We start from the raw sequence: 21250 nt of genomic DNA on the forward strand, positions 1-21250 counted from the left end.
AGAGAGAGAGAGAGAGAGAGAGAGAGAGAGAGAGAGAGAGAGAGAGAGAGAGAGAGAGAGAGAGAGAGAGAGAGAGAGAGAGAGAGAGAGAGAGAGAGAGAGAGAGAGAGAGAGAGAGAGAGAGAGAGAGAGGTAGGTTTAAGAGGTGTGTGTGTGTGCGTGTCTGCATGCATGTGTGTGTGTAGGGAGGGGTACAGTATGTGGGAAAATACATATTTATGAGTGATAATATTCATCATTGTCTCCCTGATAAAGGCTATGACGCCAAAACACGTCAGCGGCTTTTTAGAATCTGTTCTATTGAACAACACGCCACTGCAATAAAGGTATTTTAATATCATGAAGAGTGCCTTGATCCTCCTTGATTTCTGAGCACTGCACACCTCTGTTCCCATGGGCACTGTTGGCTGTTGACAAACAGCATGAAAGGCTGCTATTGAGAGGAATCATCTCGGTCCAACGCACGCCCACAATCCCATAAGCCCCCCATGGTTGATGGACGGATGAGAAGATGGGAAGGAGGGAGGGAGGGAGGGAGGGAGGGAGGGAAGGCTTTTTTGGTATGTCTTGCCTCTCTCTCTGTCTGTCATCGTCCTCCCCCAGTCCCCCAGACACCTAACCATTGCCTTGACACTGACATTTTTCTCATTTTGTCTTCCTCCGCTGTCCGCCGGGTTTTGATCATGTTGGCCCAACCCCTCCACTTGTCTGTGTCTGTGAGTAACCTGTCTCTACATAACCTGGAGGTGGTTTATCAGTATTAAGTGACTGTCTGCTGCTGCTTACACACACACATAGTGGTATTTCAAATCAAGGTCGACGGCACCTTGGAGAGTTTAGCCGAGACTATTTCAGGCCCCGCTCTGCCTCACTATTCTAGGCCAAGAGACTATATACACCCTTCATCACATCAGTTTGCAGGGCATTTTAAACCGGCTGCATGGCTAAGCTCTGCGGAAGAGGAGCAGGACAGCCTTTAATATCCCTAACAAAAACCGTCAAGCCACAAACTAAGACCATATTACACCAAATGAGCTTATTCCACCGCTGAAAACAGATGCCATCCACATACTACATCTTACAGAAATGTCATTTGAGTTTCACGCATCGCTAAATATTTCAGTGAAATGTCTTGTCAGTGTTTCTATTCCCCAGGAAAATGAAATAGAAATTGGAAGGGAAAAAAACAAAATTAAGTTGCCCTGCGAATGAAGATGGCTCAGTTGAAACGTGGAGAGCCTGTCGTCGCTTTGGCTATGCACACTTGCTCACTAATTCAAGAGGGCTCAATTCTCTAAAGGGGGGAGAGGGCTTGAAGATGCTAAAGTCATTAAACTATCCAAGTACAGTAAGTTAATTCATGCTTGTTTCTTTGCTAGAGGAGAAGCCTAGATAATGAGGCTCATATTAGCTGACAACGTCACGAAAACCATGTGAGTGCAGAAGTCTGTTAATTTTCTGAAAACATCCCCATAGCATGATCCTGCCACCACCATGCTTCAACATAGGGATGGTGCCAGGTTTGGTGCCAGATATTTCTGAATTTAATTAGACTTTCTTTCACTTTCTTTCACTTTGTCATTATGGGGTATTGTGTGGGGATGGGTGAGAAAACAAATGTTATCCAGGCTGTAACACAACAAAATGTGGAATAAGTCAAGGTGTATGAATACTTTCTGAAGGCTCTGTATATCATCTTTCATCAAGTCTTAACAAAATATATTGTACTACTATAGTACTGTCTCGTCCCGTGCTTCCATCCTCTGAGTCCCCTAATTAAATTGGTGCTTTACCTTGTACTGTATGCCAACTGTGTAATCACACTTGAGGAGAGATTTTGTGGATTTATGCAAAGAGCCACAAAAACCCCAAACAGCTCTCCCTGCATAGGAAATGCAAGTGTTGCTATAGCATCTAGAAACAGAGTCTAGATCCAACACGATAATCCCTGCAGTATATGCCCAGGGTTCACATCACGGTGAGTGTGCACTACACTGTTGCTGGATTTGGGAACCAACCGCTGCAGAGTCTAGATACAACACGATAATCCCTGCAGTATATGCCCAGGGTTCACATCACGGTGAGTGTGCACTACACTGTTGCTGGATTTGGGAACCAACCGCTGCAGAGTCTAGATACAACACGATAATCCCTGCAGTATATGCCCAGGGTTCACATCACGGTGAGTGCACTACACTGTTGCTGGATTTGGGAACCAACCGCTGCAGGGGATGAGGATGTTGTTTAAATGATATTTCTAGCTTTCGGGAAAGAAGAGAGATATGACACACACTCTTGTCCCCTGGAGGAATCACTGCTCCCTAGTCAGTGTTTTTGAAGTCTCAGAGAGTTGAAATGTGCAAAGTAGCTTGCTAGGCTAGAGATAAATCAAAGTATAGCAGCCACTGCTAGGACCCACTTTTTGTACTAGAGCGTGGGTGCAGTAGTGTAGTAGAGCGTACAAAAGATGGCACTGACGGAGAAGGCCGACATCTTAAGAGTTCTGACTTGCTATTTAGTGAAAAAAAATATATATTTTTTTTTTGTACAGAAGTATACTGAACAAAATATAAACACGTAAAGTGTTTGTTCCATGTTTCATGAGCTGAAATAAAAGATCACAGAAATGTTCAATACGCACAAAAAGCTTAAATGTCTACCGACCGGTAGTACTTACGTCTGTAGCCATGAAGTGCTTCGAAAAGGCTGGTCATGGCTCACATCAACACCATTATCCCTGAAACCCTAGACCCACTCCAATATACATACCGCCCTAACAGATCCACAGATGATGCGATCTCTATTGCACTCCACACTGTCCTTTCCCAACTGGACAAAAGGAACACCTATGTGATAAGGGTAGGTAACAACACATCCGCCATGCTGATCCTCAACACGGGGGCCCCTCAGGGGTGCGTGCTCAGTCCCCTCCTGTACTCCCTGTTCACTCATGACTGCACGGCCAGGGCCTCCTGCCATCCAGGACCTCTATACCAGACGGTGTCAGAGGAAGGCCCTAAAATTGTCAAAGACTCCAGCTACCCTAGGCATAGACTGTTCTCTCTTCTACCGCATGGCAAGCGGTACCGGAACACCAAGTCTAGGTCCAAGAGGCTTCTAAACAGCTTCTACCCCCAAGCCATAAGACTCCTGAACATCTAATCAAATGGCTACCCAGACTATTTTTAATCTGACTTCAACTCCAACACAGCTGTTCCTTTGTTCACACCGGACGTTATTCCTTTGTTTCATGGGCTACCAAACCGCTGCAGGTGTATATGCGATAAATGGGCTGGCATCCTGGTGAGACTGTGACGAAGAGAAAATCCACCGGCACTTCCCTCCGTTTTATGGGAAAATGTTCAGTCACTTGAGAATAAGATCATTCAAAAACTGCAATATTATATGCATTTCAGAAACTTGGCTGGCTCAATCTATGAACATAGAACTCAGTGGCACGATCGGACAACATCAGCCTCAGATAAGTCCAAAGGGGTGGGGAGTGCCTCTTCATAAACACCACCACTTAATGGGACCATGGGTGGAGCCTTGTAGGCAACAACACCTCTGCGACGCTGAACCTCAACATGCGGGCCCCTCACGGGTGGGTACTTAGTCCCTGTACTCCCTGTTCACCCACGACTGCGTGGCTATGCATGACTTCAACACCATCATCAAGTTTGCTGATGACACGACGGTGGTAGCCCTGATCACCAACGGCGATTAGACAGCCTACAGGTAGGAGGTCAGAGACTTGGCAGTGTGGTGCCAGGACAACAACCTCTCCCCCAAACGTCAGTAAGACCAAGGAGTTGATTGTGGACAGGAGGAGAAAGAGGGGAGAGCACGCCCCCATCCACATCGACAGGGGTTTAGTGGAGCAGGTCGAGAGCTTCAAGTTCCTTGGTGTCCACATCACTAAGGACTTAACATGGTCCACACACACCAACACAGTCGTGAAGAGGGCATGACAGCTCCTTTTCCCCCTCAGGAGGCTGATAAGATTTGACATGGGCCCTCAGATCCTCAAAAAGTTCTATAGCTGCACCATCGAGAACAGCTTGACTTGCTGCATCACCGCTTAGTATGGAAAATACACCATCTTCGACCCAAAGCTCTACAGAGGGTAGTGGGGAAAGCCCAATACATCATTGGGGCCGAGCTCCCTGTCACCCAGGACCTCGATGTCAGAGAAAGTCCCGAAAAATTGCCAAGACTTAAGCCACCCAAACTATAGACTGTTCACTCTGCTACAGTCCGGAAAATGGACCAGCAGGCTCCGAGACAGCTTTTACCCCAAGCCACAAGACTGATAAATAGCCAGAAGACTGCTAAATAGTTACCCGGACTATCTGCGTTGACCCTATCTTGCACTGACACTTTGCACACTCACAAGACTATAGAGTGCCTTCATAAAGTATTCACACCCCTTGAATTTAAAATGTTGTTGTGTTACAGCCTGATTTTTAAATGGATTACATTTAGATTGTGTGTCACCAGACCATACACAGCACCCCACAATGTCACTACAAAGATACAGGTGTCATTCATAACTCAGTTGCCGGAGATGAAGGAAACCGCTCCAGAATTTTCCAATGAGGCCAATGGTAACTTTAAAACAGTTACCGAGTTTAATGGCTGTGATAAGAGAAAACTAAGGATGGATCAACATTGTAGTTACACCACAATACTAACCTAAATGAAAGTGAGAAGAAAGAAGCCTGTACAAAATAACAAATATTCCACAACATGCATCCTGTTTGCAATAAGGCACTGAAGTAAAACAGCAAAAAAGTGAATTAAAGGTGAATGAATTAATTTGAAATACAAATCGTTATGTTGGTGCAAATACTGAGTACCACTCTTGATATTTTCAAGCATGGTGGTGGCTGCATCATGTTATTGGCGTGCTTGTCATCGGCAAGGACTAGTGAGTTTTGGATAAAAATAAACGGAATAGAGCTAAGCACGGGTAAAATCCTAAAGGAAAACCTCTTTCATTCTGCTTTCCAACAGACACTGGGAGTCTGTGACAGCCTACAAATTTACCTTTCAGCAGGATAACAACATAAAACACAAGGCCAAATATACAGTAGATTGCTTACCAATACGACAATGAATGTTCCTGAGTTGAATAGTTACAGCTTTGACTTAAATCGGCTTCAAAAATCTGTCAAGACTTGAAAATGGCTGTCAAACAATGATCAACAACCAACTAGACAGAGCTTGAATAATAATAAGAAATTATAATGTGCAAATATTTAGCAATCCAGATGTGCAAAGCTCTTAGAGACTTACACAGAATTATTCACAGCTGTAATCACTGCCAAAGGGTATTCTAGCATGTATTGACTCAGGGGGTGGAATAATTATCTAATTAAGATATACTGGTATTTTACAAATGTTCAAGTTTTTTACATTTACAGTATTTTGTGTAGATCGTTGACAAAAAAAAGACAATTAAATCTATTTTAATCCTACTTTGAAACACAACAAAATGTGTAATAAGTCAGGGGTGTGAAAACTTTCTGAAGGCACTGTATGCACACTATATACACACACACACACACACACGCACAAACAATACACTCACACTCTCACACAAAACCCAAACACATAACACACACACGCAAACGACACAAAACACACACACACTATATACACACTCACACACACACGCACAAACAATACACTCACACTCACACAAAACCCAAACACATAACACACACACGCAAACGACACAAAACACACACACACACGCATGCACACACACACTCACATATACTGTACACACACACACATACACTACATGACCAAAAGTATGTGGACACCTGCTCGTCGAACATTTCATTCCAGAAATCATGGGCATTGGACCCCCCTTTGCTGCTATTCTTTTGTATTTGTATTTAATGTTTTTATTTCACCTTTATTTAACCAGGTAGGCCAGTTGAGAACAAGTTCTCATTTACAACTGCGACCTGGCCAAGATAAAGCAAAGCAGGGCGACACAAACAACACAGAGTTGCACATGGGATAAACAAACGTAGAGTCAATAACACAATAGAAAAATCTATATACAATGTGTGCAAATGTAGTAAGATTAGGGAGGTAAGGCAATAAATAGGCCATAGTGGTGAAATAATTACAATTTACCATTAACACTGGAGTGATAGATGTGCAGAAGATGAACGTGCAAGTAGAGATACTGGGGTGCAAAGGAACAAAAAATGTATAACAATATGTGGATGAGGTAGTTGGGTGGGCTATTTACAGATGGGCTGTGTACAGGTGCAATGGTCGGTAAGCTCCTGTGACAGCTGATGCTTAAAGTTAGTGAGGGAGATATAGATTCCAGCTGTATAGACTCCAGCAGACTGCAAATCCGTTCCAGTCACTGGCAGCAGAGAACTGGAAGGAAAGGCGGCCAAAGGAGGCTTTGGGAATGATCAGCGAAATATATCTGCTAGAGCGCATGCTACGGGTGGGTGCTGCTATGGTGACCAGTGAGCTGAGCTAAGTCGGGGCTTTACCTAGCAAAGACTTAAAGATGACCTGGAGCCAGTGGGTTTGGCAACGAATACGAAGCGAGGGCCAGGCAACGAGAGCATACAGGTCGCAGTGGTGGGTGGTATATGGGGCTTTGGTGACAAAACGGATGGCACTGTGATAGACTACATCCAATTTGCTGAGTAGAGTGCTGGAGGCTATTTCGTAAATGGCATCGCCGAAGTCAAGGATTTGTAGGATAGTCAGTTTTATGAGGGTATGTTTGGCAGTATGAGCGAAGGATGCTTTGTTGTGAAATAGGAAGCCGATTCAATATTTAATTTTGGATTGGAGATGCTTAATGTGGGTCTGGAAGGAGAGTTTACAGTCTAACCAGACACCTAGGTATTTGTAGTTGTTCACATATTCTAAGTCAGAACCGACCAGAGTAGTGATGCTAGACGGGCGGAAGGGTGCGGGCAGCAATCGGTTGAAGAGCATGCATTTAGTTTTACTTGCATTTACAGTTTTTTCCAACTGCTTACACACGTTTTCAAAACTGTCTCCTTTTTTTCAAAACTCTACACACAATTCCCAAAACTGCACACACAAAATGCAAAATGCCTCACATCTCCTTCAAAATGTAACACTGCATTCAAAATGCCATAAACACATGTCAGAATGAAGCATTTGCGTCAAATGGCAAACACTGCTTTCATAATAGTACATTTTTGGATATACCATGTAACCACTGTTGTTCTAAATCTAAAGCTCTTTGGTCTTTCATAGGCTTATATCTACATTTCAATACAATGTTCTACAGTGAAAGTAATCTGCTGAGAGGGGTAACAAGTACACTGTAAACACCAATGCAATGTGGAAACAGAAAATATTTATTAGGCCAAACATTACTGTTGTATACAGTAGCATACAACAAAACCATAAACATATGTAAACCAAAAGTATATTCTTTAGAATACAGTAAAGAACACAATTGTGTGTGTGGCGTCCCGGGGGGACAGTCCAGGAATTGGTAGGGGGGGCAGTCACCAGTGCTAAGCTACCCTTCATCTCTTCTCTGGCCTGGGTCTGGCCACAATACTTCGTCCACATCACAAGATACGCTTTCTCTTGCCAAACATCGAGGGAAGTATCTCCTAGCGTGGCGTATCCAACCTTGGACAGAGACAACCTCTATGTCCCAACATGGAGGGAAGTATCTCCTAGCGTGGCGTATCCAACCTTGGACAGAGGTAACCTCTATGTCCCCAGATGGAGGGAAGTATCTCCTAGCGTGGCGTATCCAACCTTGGACAGAGGTAACCTCTATGTCCCCACATGGAGGGAAGTATCTCCTAGCGTGGCGTATCCAACCTTGGACAGAGGTAACCTCTATGTCCCCACATGGAGGGAAGTATCTCCTAGCGTGGCGTATCCAACCTTGGACAGAGGTAACCTCTATGTCCCCACATGGAGGGAAGTATCTCCTAGCGTGGCGTATCCAACCTTGGACAGAGACAACCTCTATGTCCCAACATGGAGGGAAGTATCTCCTAGCGTGGCGTATCCAACCTTGGACAGAGACAACCTCTATGTCCCAACATGGAGGGAAGTATCTCCTAGCGTGGCGTATCCAACCTTGGACAGAGGTAACCTCTATGTCCCCACATGGAGGGAAGTATCTCCTAGCGTGGCGTATCCAACCTTGGACAGAGGTAACCTCTATGTCCCCACATGGAGGGAAGTATCTCCTAGCGTGGCGTATCCAACCTTGGACAGAGACAACCTCTATGTCCCAACATGGAGGGAAGTATCTCCTAGCGTGGCGTATCCAACCTTGGACAGAGACAACCTCTATGTCCCCACATGGAGGGAAGTATCTCCTAGCGTGGCGTATGCAACCTTGGACAGAGACAACCTCTATGTCCCAACATGGAGGGAAGTATCTCCTAGCATGGCGTATCCAACCTTGGACAGAGACAACCTCTATGTCCCAACATGGAGGGAAGTATCTCCTAGCGTGGCGTATCCAACCTTGGACAGAGGCAACCTCTATGTCCCCACATGGAGGGAAGTATCTCCTAGCATGGCGTATCCAACCTTGGACAGAGGCAACCTCTATGTCCCCACATGCGTCCTCCATTGCCTGGAAAAGCGGCATGCGGGCATAGGGTTCAGTGCCAGGCTGAGAAGAATTCCTCTATGGGATTTAGAAAAGGTGAATATGGGGGTAGGTACAAAACTACAAATTGTGGATGGGTGGCAAACCGGTTTTGGACCAGAACAGCCCGGTGAAAACTAACATTGTCCCATAAAACCACAAATCTAGCAGGCTCCTGATCTGGATCAGGGACAAGCATTGTGTAAATTGCATCCAGAAAAGTGGGCATATGGCCGGTGTTGTACGGACCCAGTGTGGCATTGTGATGGAGGACCCCGTTTTGAGTGATGGCAGCACACATAGTTATATTACCCCCACGCTGTCCAGGGACATTGGTAAATGCCCTCTGTCCTATTACATATCTTCCGCGGCGCCTGGTTTTGGTGAGGTTGAAGCCAACCTCATCCACATAAATAAATTCATGGTGAATTACATGGGCTTCCAGCTCCAATACTCTCTGTAACAGACAAAAGGATATACAGATGAGTAAATATGGTCTGAAGTACTGGGAGTAGTGTTGCAAACATACCTCTACAAAGTCATGTCGCATATTCTTGACTCTGTCAGAGGAGTTTCTCTCAAATGGCACCTTGTAAAGTTGTTTCATCGTCACTCGGTGCCGTTGGAGGATGCGTTGTATGGTCGACAGGCTTACAGCATTGATGTTGTTAAATATGGTGTCATTCTTCAAGATATGCTCTCTTATCTCTCGAATCCTAATTGCATTGTTGGCCAAAACCATATTTATAATTGCAGTCTCTTGTACATCTGTAAACAAGCGTCCTCGTCCTCCATGATGTCTTTGCCTTTTCACTCTGTACAGAATTCAAACACAGTATGTGTTCAGCATAGGAACTGTAAACAATGTACAAAAAAATGTAGTACAGCATGATAACCAACCTTATTCATTCAATGCCGTGCAGTAAATGGATGGCTTAGAGTTACAAATGTTTATGCAATACTATGCAGTCATACGTATTTTACAGTACATTACTGTAATGCTAAAATAGTCATTATATAGTTGCATACCTGTTCTCATTTCTGAAGGTTAGAATTATGGACGCCACTGTAAATCGACTCAAGTTGTGCTGGACTCTGTCCAGCCTCTCTCATGGTCAAACCGTGGTTGATCACATGATCAACAAGTGTTGCCCTAATCTCATCAGAGATGGCTCTCCTTCCTTCTCTTCTTTGCCCTCGTCCTCTTCTTCATCTTCCTCTCCCTCCTACTCCTCTTGCTCTCTGTCCATTGTTGGCATCCATTGTTCAAAACAGGTAATCTGACCTATGACCTATTTATAGGCCTATACTACAGTAAAGCAGTGATTGGTTAGTGATCAGTTAAGCTATTAGTGTTTGCACATGTTTGCACATGTGAGGAGTGTGTGTGGTGAATAAGTGTAGCATTTTGATTGGTTGTGTTTGAAAAAGGAAAGCAAGTCCCTTCCTGTTAGATTTTTGTGTTTTAGGTAGAGAATTGTGTGTAGTGTTTTGAAAAAAGTGTTTTATGCAATTGACAACTGAGTCAAAGGCTGAGAAATAGCTTATGGTTTTGGATATTTGGTGTGTAGTTATGCACTTTAAGTGAGAGGTTTCAAAAATCGTGTGACATAAAAAGATTTTGTGTGTAAGCAGTTGGAAAAAACTGTAAGAGCAGTTGGAGGCCACGGAAGGAGTGTTGTATGGCATTGAAGCTTGTCTGGAGGTTTGTTAACACAATGTCCAAAGAAGGGCCAGAAGTATACAGAATGGTGTCATCTGCGTAGAGGTGGATCAGAGACTCACCAGCAGCAAGAGCGACATAATTGATGTATACAGAGAAAAGAGTCGGCCCGAGAACTGAACCCTGTGTCACCCCCATCCGGACAACAGGCCCTCCGATTTGACACACTAAACTCTGAGAAGTAGTTGGTGAACCAGGCGAGGCAGTCATTTGAGAACCAAGGCTGTTGAGTCTGCCGATAAGAATGCGGTGATTGACAGAGTCAAAAGCCATGGCCAGGGCGATGAAGACGGCTGCACAGTGTTGTCTTTTATTGATGGCGGTTATGATATTGTTTAGGACCTTGAGCATGGCTGAGGTGCACCCATGACCAGCTTAGAAACCAGATTGCATTGCGGAGAAGATACGGTGGGATTCGAAATGGTTGGTGATCTGTTTGTTAACTTGGCTTTCGAAGACTTTAGAAAAGCAGGGCAGGATAGATATAGGTCTGTAACAGTTTGGGTCTAGAGTGTCTCCCCCTTTGAAAAGGGGGATGACCGCGGCAGCATTCCTCTTTAGGGATCTCAGACGATACGAAAGAGAGGTTGAACAGGCTAGTAAAAGGGGTCGCAACAATTGCGGCAGATAATTTTTAGAGAGGGTCCAGATTGTCTAGCCCAGCTGATTTGTAGGGGTCCAGATTTTGCAGCTCTTTCAGAACATCAGCTACCTGAATTTGGGTGAAGGAGAGGTGGGGAGGCTTGGGCAAGTTGCTGTGGGGGGTGCAGAGCTGTTGACCGAGGTAGGGGTAGCCAGGTGGAAAGCATGGCCAGCCATAGAAAAATTATTATTATTATTATCGTAGATTTATCGGTGGTGACAGTGTTTCCTAGCCTCAGTGCAGTGGGCAGCTGGGAGGAGGTGCTCTTATTCTCCATGGGCTTTACATTGTCCCAGAACTTTTTGAAGTTTGTGCTACAGGATGCACATTTCAGTTTGAAAAAGCTAGCCTTTGCTTTCTTAGCTGCCTGCGTATATTAGTTCCTAACTTCCCTGAAAAGTTGCATATCGCAGGAGCTATTCGATGCTAACGCAGTGCGTCACAGGATGTTTTTGTGCTGGTCAAGGGCAGTCAGGTCTGGAGTAGAAGCTCGAACTGTTTGGGCACAGACCTGGGTAGCATGACAGAACTCTGCAGACTATCTCTGCAGTAGATTGCAACTCTGCCCCCTTTGGTAGTTCTATGTTGGTAGAAAATCCTAAGCCAGGATTCAGATATGGCTAGGACATCAGGGTTGGCGGAGTGTGCTAAAACAGTGAATAAAAGAAACTTAGGGAGGAGGCTTCTGATGTTAGCATGCATGAAACCAAGGCTTTTACGGTTACAGAAGTCAAAAAATGAGAGCGCCTGGGAAATAGGAGTATAACTGGGGGCTAAAGGGCCTGGGTTAACCTCTACATCACCAGAGGAATAGAGGAGGAGTAGGATGAGGGTACGGCTAAAGGCTATAAGAGCTGGTCGTCTAGTGCATTGGGAACAGAGAATAAAAGGAGCAGATTTCTGGGTGTGGTAGAATAGATTAAGGGCATAATGTACAGACAATGGTATGGTAGGATGTGAGTACAGTGAAGGTAAACCTAGGCATTGAGTAACGATGAGAGAGGAATGTGCAGAGCGGGTCAGTTAGGTACATTCAGGGCCTGAGTTCGAGGCTGGTGCCGACAGGTAAACAAAATGAGGTACCGTGTTATTAAAACAGTCCAGGGGGCATCAGCTGTGTAGCCGAGTGATCATAGGGTCAAAAGAGCAGAGTCGGGGTGTCGTTCGCTAGTCACTACTTCTCTAGGCGAGCAGGGGACACAGCGTTCCGAAAAGCTAGCGGGCCGGGGCTAGTAGATGGTTCTTCGGCGACATCCTATTGAGACCACATTGGGCGATCACGTCGGCAGTCCAGTCGTGATGGATCGGCGGGGCTCCTTGACGACAATAAAGGGTCCAGGACAATTGGCAAAGGAGGTATTGTAGCCCTAGAATTAGCTGGTATATGGGCCTAGCTCGAGGCTAGCTCAAGGATAGCTGGTGCTTCCTTCGGGACAGAAGCGTTAGCTAACAGTAGCCACTCATTTGCAGCTAGCTAGCTGCGATGATCCGGTGTAATGAACCGCAGCGGCAGGAATCCGATGATGAGAGAAGCAGTCCAATATGCTCTGGGTTGACATCGCGCTGTGCAGACTGGCAGGTATTATCCGAGTTAAAGCTGGCTGGTGACCGAGAAAAAGGTGAAGACCGCTAGCCGTGGCTAACAAAGACTAGTAGCTAGTTAGCTGGCTAGCTCCTGATGGAAGTTCCAGTTATAAGGAATAAAAATAGCAGATCCCTACCACATTGGGTGAGGTGGGTTGCAGCAAAATATATTTAGTTCATAGAAAAGTGAGATTAAGATATATATGAAAAAGACCGGCTATTTACATGGGATAAGACACAGGATAAGACAGAGACAAACACACACGTCCGACTGCTACGCCATCTTGGAACCTATGACAGCTTCCACTCTTCTGGGAAGGCTTTCCACTAGATGTTGGAATATTGCTGTGGGGACTTGTTTCCATTCAGCCACAAGAGCATTAGTGAGGTCGGGCACTGATGTTGAGCGATTAGCCCTGGCTCACAGTCGGAGTTTCAATTCACCCCAAAGATGTTCAATGGGGTTGAGGTCAGGGCTTTGTGAAGGCCAGTTCAAGTTCTTCTACAACAATCTTGACAAACCATATCTGTATGGACCTCACTTTGTGCATGGGGACATTGTCATGCTGAAACAGGAAAGGGACTTCCCCAAACTGTTGCAACAAAGTTGGAAGCACAGAATCACCTAGAATGTCATTGTATGGTGTAGAGTTCCCTTAACTGGAACTAAGGTGCCTGGCTCGAACCAAGAAAAACAGCCCCAGACCATTATTCCTCCTCCACCAAACTTTACAGTCGGCACTATGCATTCGGGCAGGTAGCATTCTCCTGGCATCCGTCAAACACAGATTAATCTGTTAACTGCCAGATGGTGAAGTGTGATCCATCACTCCAGAGAAAGTATTACCACTGCTCTAGAGTCCAATGGCGGCTAGCTTTACAGTACTCCAGCCGACACTTGGTATTGCGCATGGTAATCTCAGGCTTGTGTGTGGCTGCTCGGCCATGGAAACCCATTACATGAAGCTCCCGACGAACAGTTCTTCTGCTGACATTTCTTACAGAAGCAGTTTTGAACGCTGTAGTGAGTGTTGCAACTGAGGGCAGAGGATTTTGTCGCTTTACGCGCTTCAGCACTCGGCGTTCCCGTTCTGTGAGCTTGTGTGGCCTACCACTTCACAGTTTAGCTGTTGTCGCTCCTAGACGTTTCCACTTCACAATAACAGCACTTACAGTTGACTGGGGCAGCTCGAGCTGAGCAGAAATTTGACGAACTGTTGGAAAGGTGCATCCTAAGACGGTGCCACGTTGAAAGTCACTGAGCTCTTCAGTAAGGCCATTCTACTACCAATGTTTGTCTATGGAGATTGCATGGCTGTGTTCTTGATTTTATACACCTGTCAGCAATGAGTGTGTCTGAAATTCAGTCATTTGAAGGGGTGTCCACATAGTTTTGTATATATAGTGTACACACACACACACACACACACTCATATGCTGCTGCTACTCTGTTCTTTATTCTTACTCGTATTATTATTATTATCTATCCTGATTTCTAGTCACTTTACCCTGCCTTCATTTACATACAGTATCTACCTCAAATACCTCATACCTCTGCACATTGATCTGGTACTGGTACTCCCTGTATATAGTTCCACATTGATCTGATACCAGATCCCTGTATAGCTCCATTGTTGTGTATTTTATTCCGCTATTTATCAAAAAAAAATTAAACTCTGCATCGTTGAGGAAGGATCAAAGGCAAGCATTTCACATCCATTGTATTTGACGCATGTAACAAATACATTTTGATTTGTTTGATTTGTGGGTGTAGTAGAGCGTGGGTGCAGTAGTGTAACTGGTTTCTGGATCAATTCAGACTAAAGCACTCCAATTACCCACCTGAGACGAAAATACCTCAGCCTATTGAGAGAACCATACTAGTTACGGAGTGGAGTCAATGGACTAGCTGGCTGTGAGAAGATAGTGTCTGTGCCCCCCGCCTCAGTTAAATGGGGACGAGGAAAGGACAGATGGCAGGATGGCACCAGATGGAGAGTCATACGTGGCCCTCCAGATATGAGTAGTTGGCAACCGCAACATTGGTTCGGGAGCCCAGCATCCAATAAAGATGAACCTTTGAACGTTACGAGGATGTTACCCATCTATTTGTGCATCATTGTCTATTGATAATATGAATGCATACATGTGCAATTTGAATGTGTCACTTCGTCAGAGTGTTCATTCACAACTTCGCTTTAGCCAGTTATTCTTACAGAAGTTCTCCTGTTCTATCTTCTTCTGGTCTGCTGGGGCTAAGAAGCAGCATAAAATATGAAGACCTGACTAGAGTAAACTAGAGTATAGCAGAGTAGAGTAGAGTAAACTAGAGTAGAGTAGAGCAGAGCAGAGTAGAGTAAACTAGAGTAGAGTAGAGTAGAGCAGAGTAGAGTAGAGTAAACTAGAGTAGAGTAGAGTAAAGCAGAGCAGAGTAGAGTAAACTACAGTAGAGTGGAGTAAACTACAGTAGAGTAGAGTAAACTAGGGTAGAGTAGAGTAAACTACAGTAGAGTAGAGTAAACTAGGGTAGAGCAGAGTAGAGTAGAGTAAACTACAGTAAAGTAGAGTAAACTAGAGTAGAGTAGAGCAGATTAGAGTAGAGCAGAGTAGAGTACAGTAGAGTAAACTACAGTAGAGTATAGAAGAGTAGAGTCAAGTACACTAGAGCAGAGTAGAGTAAACTAGAGTAGAGTAGAGTAAACTACAGAGAGTAGAGTAAACTACAGTAGAGTAGAGTAGACTAGGGTAGAGCAGAGTAGAGTAAACTAGAGTAGAGTAAACTAGAGTAGAGTAGAGTAGAGCAGAGTAGAGTAGAGTAAACTAGAGTAGCGTAAACTACAGTAGAGTAGAATAGAGTAGAGCAGAGTAGAGTAGAGTAAACTACAGTAGAGTATAGAAGAGTAGAGTCAAGTACACTAGAGCAGAGTAGAGTAAACTAGATTAGAGTAGAGTAGAGTAGAGCAGAGCAGAGCAGAGTAGAGTAGAGTAGAGTAGAGTAGAGTAGAGTAGAGTAGAGTAAACTACAGTAGAGTATAGAAGAGTAGAGTCAAGTACACTAGAGCAGAGTAGAGCAGAGTAGAGTAAACTAGAGTAGAGTAGAGCAAACTACAGTAGAGTAGAGTAAATTACAGTAGAGTAGAGTAGACTACAGTAGAGTAGAGCAGAGCAGAGCAGAGTAGAGTAGAGTAAACTAGAGTAGAGTAGAGTAAACTACAGCAGAGTAGAGTAGAGTAAACTAGAGTAGAGTAAACTACAGTAGAGTAGAGTAGAGTAGAGCAGAGCAGAGCAGAGTAGAGTAGAGTAAACTACAGTAGAGTATAGAAGAGTAGAGTCAAGTACACTAGAGCAGAGTAGAGCAGAGTAGAGTAAACTACAGTAGAGTATAGAAGAGTAGAGTCAAGTACACTAGAGCAGAGTAGAGCAGAGTAGAGTAAACTAGAGTAGAGTAGAGTAAACTACAGCAGAGTAGAGTAGAGTAAACTAGAGTAGAGTAAACTACAGTAGAGTAGAGTAGAGTAGAGTAGAGCAGAGCAGAGTAGAGTAGAGTAAACTACAGTAGAGTATAGAAGAGTAGAGTCAAGTACACTAGAGCAGAGTAGAGCAGAGTAGAGTAGGACAAATCTGTCTGCACCATCTGCCTCCTCATTCCTTGCCTTCCTTTACATCCCCTGTGTTTGTGGATGAAGTAACATTCACAAGCCTCAGCACACACACGTCACATACACACACTTTTACTAAACATCAGCACACATTACTGGATTCCATGGACACAGACTGGGAAGTAGGATACACTTAGCTCTGTTCCAGGGTGTTTGTGGACCTTTGTTGAAGGCTCAGTGTTAGCAAGCCACACTAATGCCCTGGACCAGAGCTAGTTAAACCAATTAGGTATTGTGCACATCATCAAAACAGTCACATTACATTGATCACATTGATCACATCACAGTTACACACAACTATTGAAAAAAGTATGAAAAATGTATGAAAAATGTGTGAAAATATATGCACTCACTACGATAAGACATTTTGGATAGGAGTGTCTGCTAAATGTATTGATGTGCTTTGGCTGGGTTGTGATGATCAGGTGACTCTTTAGCAGGGGGTAAATTACAGAATCATTACAGAAATTATTACAAAAGTATGATCTGAGGTGTCATGCCTATTGAAACTGAGGGGCATGTGCCCCCAATTTGATCTTTTTTCAATATAACAATTTAGAAGATAGATTCTATTATTGATTAAATATATAAAATATATTTCATTTCACTGCCTTCTCAATAAACATGTCGGTGCGTGACACCTCTGAGTAGCCTATGATGGCCTAGTGGGACTTCCGATGATAAACTGGTTAATAACTAGAGGGAGTTTAAAGTGTCCCCATTACCTAATTGTGATTGGAAGAGAAGATGAAGTCGAGCTAAAATGTACGGGGTCATAATGATGTTTAAATCTAGGGCATCTTTCAACTCTGCCATTGCAATACTTACTGACTGTAGATATATGCTGAGGCTTTTTTTTCCCTTCTTTTGACGAATTGAATTTTTTTGTTGCACAGATTACAGTTGACGAGCCACAGTTGCTATGGAGATAGAGTGAAGTCACGCATGTGAAGCAATTCCATCGATGGGCAGAGGGGAGGCTTGCCTTTACCTTCACAGGCAGGAAGACACACACACTGCAGTAAGGGTTGGATTTTCTAACATCTGGTCTGGCTAGAGAACACCATGGATCAAATCTCTCAGACAAAAAGGCTCAAATATAAAAGGCTAAAAGGATTTGTCCTTATTATAGATGGGTTGCACCTCTTTTCATTTATAAGTATATTACATATTTTATTTTTTATTGGGAGATATCACAGGAAAAATTAAGCACAATGAGAGAAATAGCCACATTTCCTCTGAAAACACACTTATATTAACCTACTTTATAATCTGCCCACCCACCTAGCCAAACAAGTACAGTCTTTGTCTAAAGCTCTGCCATCCATCCATCCACCCATCCATCCTTCCATTCAACCAACCAACCAACCAACCAACCATCCACCCAACCAACCAACCAACCAACCAACCAACCAACCAACCAACCAACCAATCAACCAACCAACCAACCAACCAACCAACCAACCAACCAACCAGCCAACCAACCAACCAACCAACCAATCAACCAACCAAACAACCAACCGCCCACCCATCCAACCATCCATCCATCCATACAACCACCCACCCACCCACCGATCCATACATCCACCCACCCATCCATCCATCCATCCAACCAACCAACCAACCAACCATCCACTCATCCAACCACCCACCCACCCAGCCACCCACCCACCGATCCATACATCCACCCACCCCCCAATCCAACCATCCATCCTGCCAATACACCTTGAGATGGTCCTTCACACAGCCCAGTCAGTCACCTCTCTGAGCACAGGGCTGTATGACAGTGTGCATCAATCTCCATGCTAACTCCATTACCATTACTATGAATCTAAAGGGCATCTCCAGTGATAGCTTCAACAGCCCGCAAGCAGCAGCACATCTGATTAACATGCTAAAGCCTGCCCTGATAACATGCTCTGATAGCCTGTCCATTCTCTCTCCACCAGTGGCCCATCGAGTCGCATCGCATGGCCATGTGTGTAATAAGCCTACCTCTCTCTTCCCTCCTCCACTTAACTCAAATCGATAGGCTCTCCACCAGCCCGACCATTTATCTGGTGTGATCCGACGGACAGATCTAGTAAAACGGCCCCAGAGGACCTGGCCCCAGAGGACCTGGCCCCAGAGCCCTGCTGCTGCTGCTTCTGTTCTAGGAGAAGGCATATTTACTGTACCACTGGAGTGGCTTTATTCATGGACGCAGAGATGGCAAGAGGGAGGGAGGGAATGAGGAGGGATGAAAGGAGAGCAGGGCAGGGAGCGAGTGAGAGAGAAGCAAGCATAATCCATTTTTCTTCCTCTCTCTACTTCTCTCCCTCAACTCTCTCTTTATTCCCTCTCAGCCAATTCAATCCCATTTCAATCTCACTGCGATCATTCTGAGGCTGCCTTGGCCTATTACATCACTTATGGTGTTCATCAAAGCGACATGGTGTGAGTTCCCCTGTCCATGACACCTAAATCATGACACTACCACCCCCCTGGCTACAGCCAATAGCTGCTCTAGATCTGCTGCATCTGGATGAGTCTCTGGGTGGAGCAGGCCAGCTCTGGAGTCTCTCTCTCTCTCTCTCTCTCTCTCTCTCTCTCTCTCTCTCTCTCTCTCTCTCTCTCTCTCTCTCTCAATTCAATTCAATTCAATTCAAGGGCTTTATTGGCATGGGAAACATGTGTTAACAAAGCAAATGAGGTAGATAATATATAAAGTTAATATATAAAGTGAAATAAACAATAAAAATGAACAGTAAACATTACACATACAGAAGTTTCAAAACAATAAAGACATTACAAATGTCATATTATATATATACAGTGTTTTAACAATGTACAAATGGTTAAAGGACACAAGATAAAATAAATAAGCATAAATATGGGTTGTATTTACAATGGTGTTTGTTCTTCACTGGTTGCCCTTTTCTCGTGGCAACAGGTCACAAATCTTGCTGCTGTGATTGCTGCTGTGATGGGAGTTTATCAAAATTGGATTTGTTTTCGAATTTTTTGTGGATCTGTGTAATCTGAGGGAAATATGTGTCTCTAATATGGTCATACATTGGGCAGGAGTTTAGGAAGTGCAGCTCAGTTTCTACCTCTCTCTCTCTCTCCCTTTCTCTCTCTCTCTCTTTCTCTCTCCCCCCTCTCTCTCTCTCTCTCTCTCTCTCTCTCTCTCTCTCTCTCTGTGACTGAAGGCTGACTGAAGGTTTCTCTGATTGGAGGAATGACATTTATCCACATCTACAATGACTCACTATTAATACAGTGTACATTTCGTCTGTGTGCTTTGTGTGGGTTGCTGTAACATGTATGTACAGTTTTTACCATACCTTCCCATCTGGTGTGTGGGTGGGTTAGAATGCAATAGAATATAAAAACTCAATTTGTACCTTCCCTTTGTATGTGTGTGTGTGTGTGTACGCGTTTGCATGTGGGTGTATTCATGCAAAACCAATGGCATGTGTGAGCCACTGTGAGTGTGTGTGTATGTGTGTGTGTGTGTGTTGGGGGGGGGGGGGGGTGCGTAGCATACATTACATCCATGTATTTAATGTGTTTGCATCTAGATTTATTACCTTTAGTCCTCCTGGACTCCCGTCTCAGAGTGCTGGTTTTGACACCTGCTTGGAGCTCCGAGCTGGCTGACTCTCCTCCGGCTGATGACATCCTCCTGGGTCCTTCCTGTCCACAGTCCTCCTCACAGCAGATCCACCATGGGGTTATCACTCCTCTGCTGCCTCCTGTGGACTAGTCCCCTATCCCCTACTCCAGGATGGTTATCACACACACCCTACCTCCTTTGGACTGCCCACAACTCAACTGTCCCCTACCCCCTGTCCCCTACTCCAGGTCTAGGACAGAGCCCCTACTCTCTCTGCTCCAGGTCTAGGACAGAGCCACTACTCTCTCTGCTCCAGGTCTAGGACAGAGCCACTACTCTCTCTGCTCCAGGTCTAGGACAGAGCCACTACTCTCTCTGCTCCAGGTCTAGGACAGAGCCACTACTCTCTCTGCTCCAGGTCTAGGACAGAGCCACTACTCCCTCTGCTCCAGGTCTAGGACAGAGCCTTTACTCCCTCTACTCCAGGTCTAGGACAGAGCCACTACTCCCTCTGCTCCAGGTCTAGGACAGAGCCTTTACTCCCTCTACTCCAGGTCTAGGACAGAGCCACTACTCCCTCTGCTCCAGGTCTAGGACAGAGCCTTTACTCCAGGTCTAGGACAGAGCCTTTAGTCCCTCTGCTCCAGGTCTAGGACAGAGCCTTTACTCCCTCTGCTCCAGGTCTAGGACAGAGCCACTACTCTCTCTGCTCCAGGTCTAGGACAGAGCCTTTACTCTCTCTGCTCCAGGTCTAGGACAGAGCCTTTACTCCCTCTACTCCAGGTCTAGGACAGAGCCACTACTCTCTCTGCTCCAGGTCTAGGACAGAGCCTTTACTCTCTCTGCTCCAGGTCTAGGACAGAGCCTTTACTCCCTCTACTCCAGGTCTAGGACAGAGCCTCTACTCCAGGTCTAGGACAGAGCCACTACTCCCCCTGCTCCAGGTATAGGACAGAGCCACTACTCTCTCTGCTCCAGGTCTAGGACAGAGCCACTACTCCCTATAATCCAGGTCTAGGACAGAGCCACTACTCCCTCTGCTCCAGGTCTAGGACAGAGCCACTACTCCCTCTACTCCAGGTCTAGGACAGAGCCTTTACTCCCTCTACTCCAGGTCTAGGACAGAGCCTTTACTCCCTCTGCTCCATGTCTAGGACAGAGCCACTACTCCCTCTACTCCAGGTCTAGGACAGAGCCACTTCTCCCTCTACTCCAGGTCTAGGACAGAGCCACTTCTCCCTCTACTCCAGGTCTAGGACAGAGCCACTACTCCCTCTACTCCAGGTCTAGGACAGAGTTTTCCTCCAAGTCCATGGTGAGAAGCCTGGTGTTATTCCTCTTTGGTGAAGAGATCCAGGGGTTCAAATCTCCTTCAATTTGGACCCATCCTGGTAGA

The 21250-nt window shown here is 45.0% G+C and overlaps 1 protein-coding gene across 1 annotated transcript in view; it reads right to left on the minus strand.

Annotated features, from left to right (window-relative positions):
• LOC139386491 (disabled homolog 1-like) overlaps nt 1-20159 on the minus strand; it is a 40426-nt gene extending 20267 nt beyond the window's left edge. The window contains exon 1 of the mRNA XM_071132060.1: nt 19829-20159. Coding sequence (XP_070988161.1) covers nt 19829-19919 — 91 coding nt within the window. The 5' untranslated portion in view covers nt 19920-20159. The remainder of the gene's footprint in view (nt 1-19828) is intronic.
• Nucleotides 20160-21250: the final 1091 nt, after the last annotated feature.

Source organism: Oncorhynchus clarkii, chromosome 28, assembly GCF_045791955.1.
Source record: "Oncorhynchus clarkii lewisi isolate Uvic-CL-2024 chromosome 28, UVic_Ocla_1.0, whole genome shotgun sequence".
Classification (NCBI taxonomy): Eukaryota; Metazoa; Chordata; class Actinopteri; order Salmoniformes; family Salmonidae; genus Oncorhynchus; species Oncorhynchus clarkii.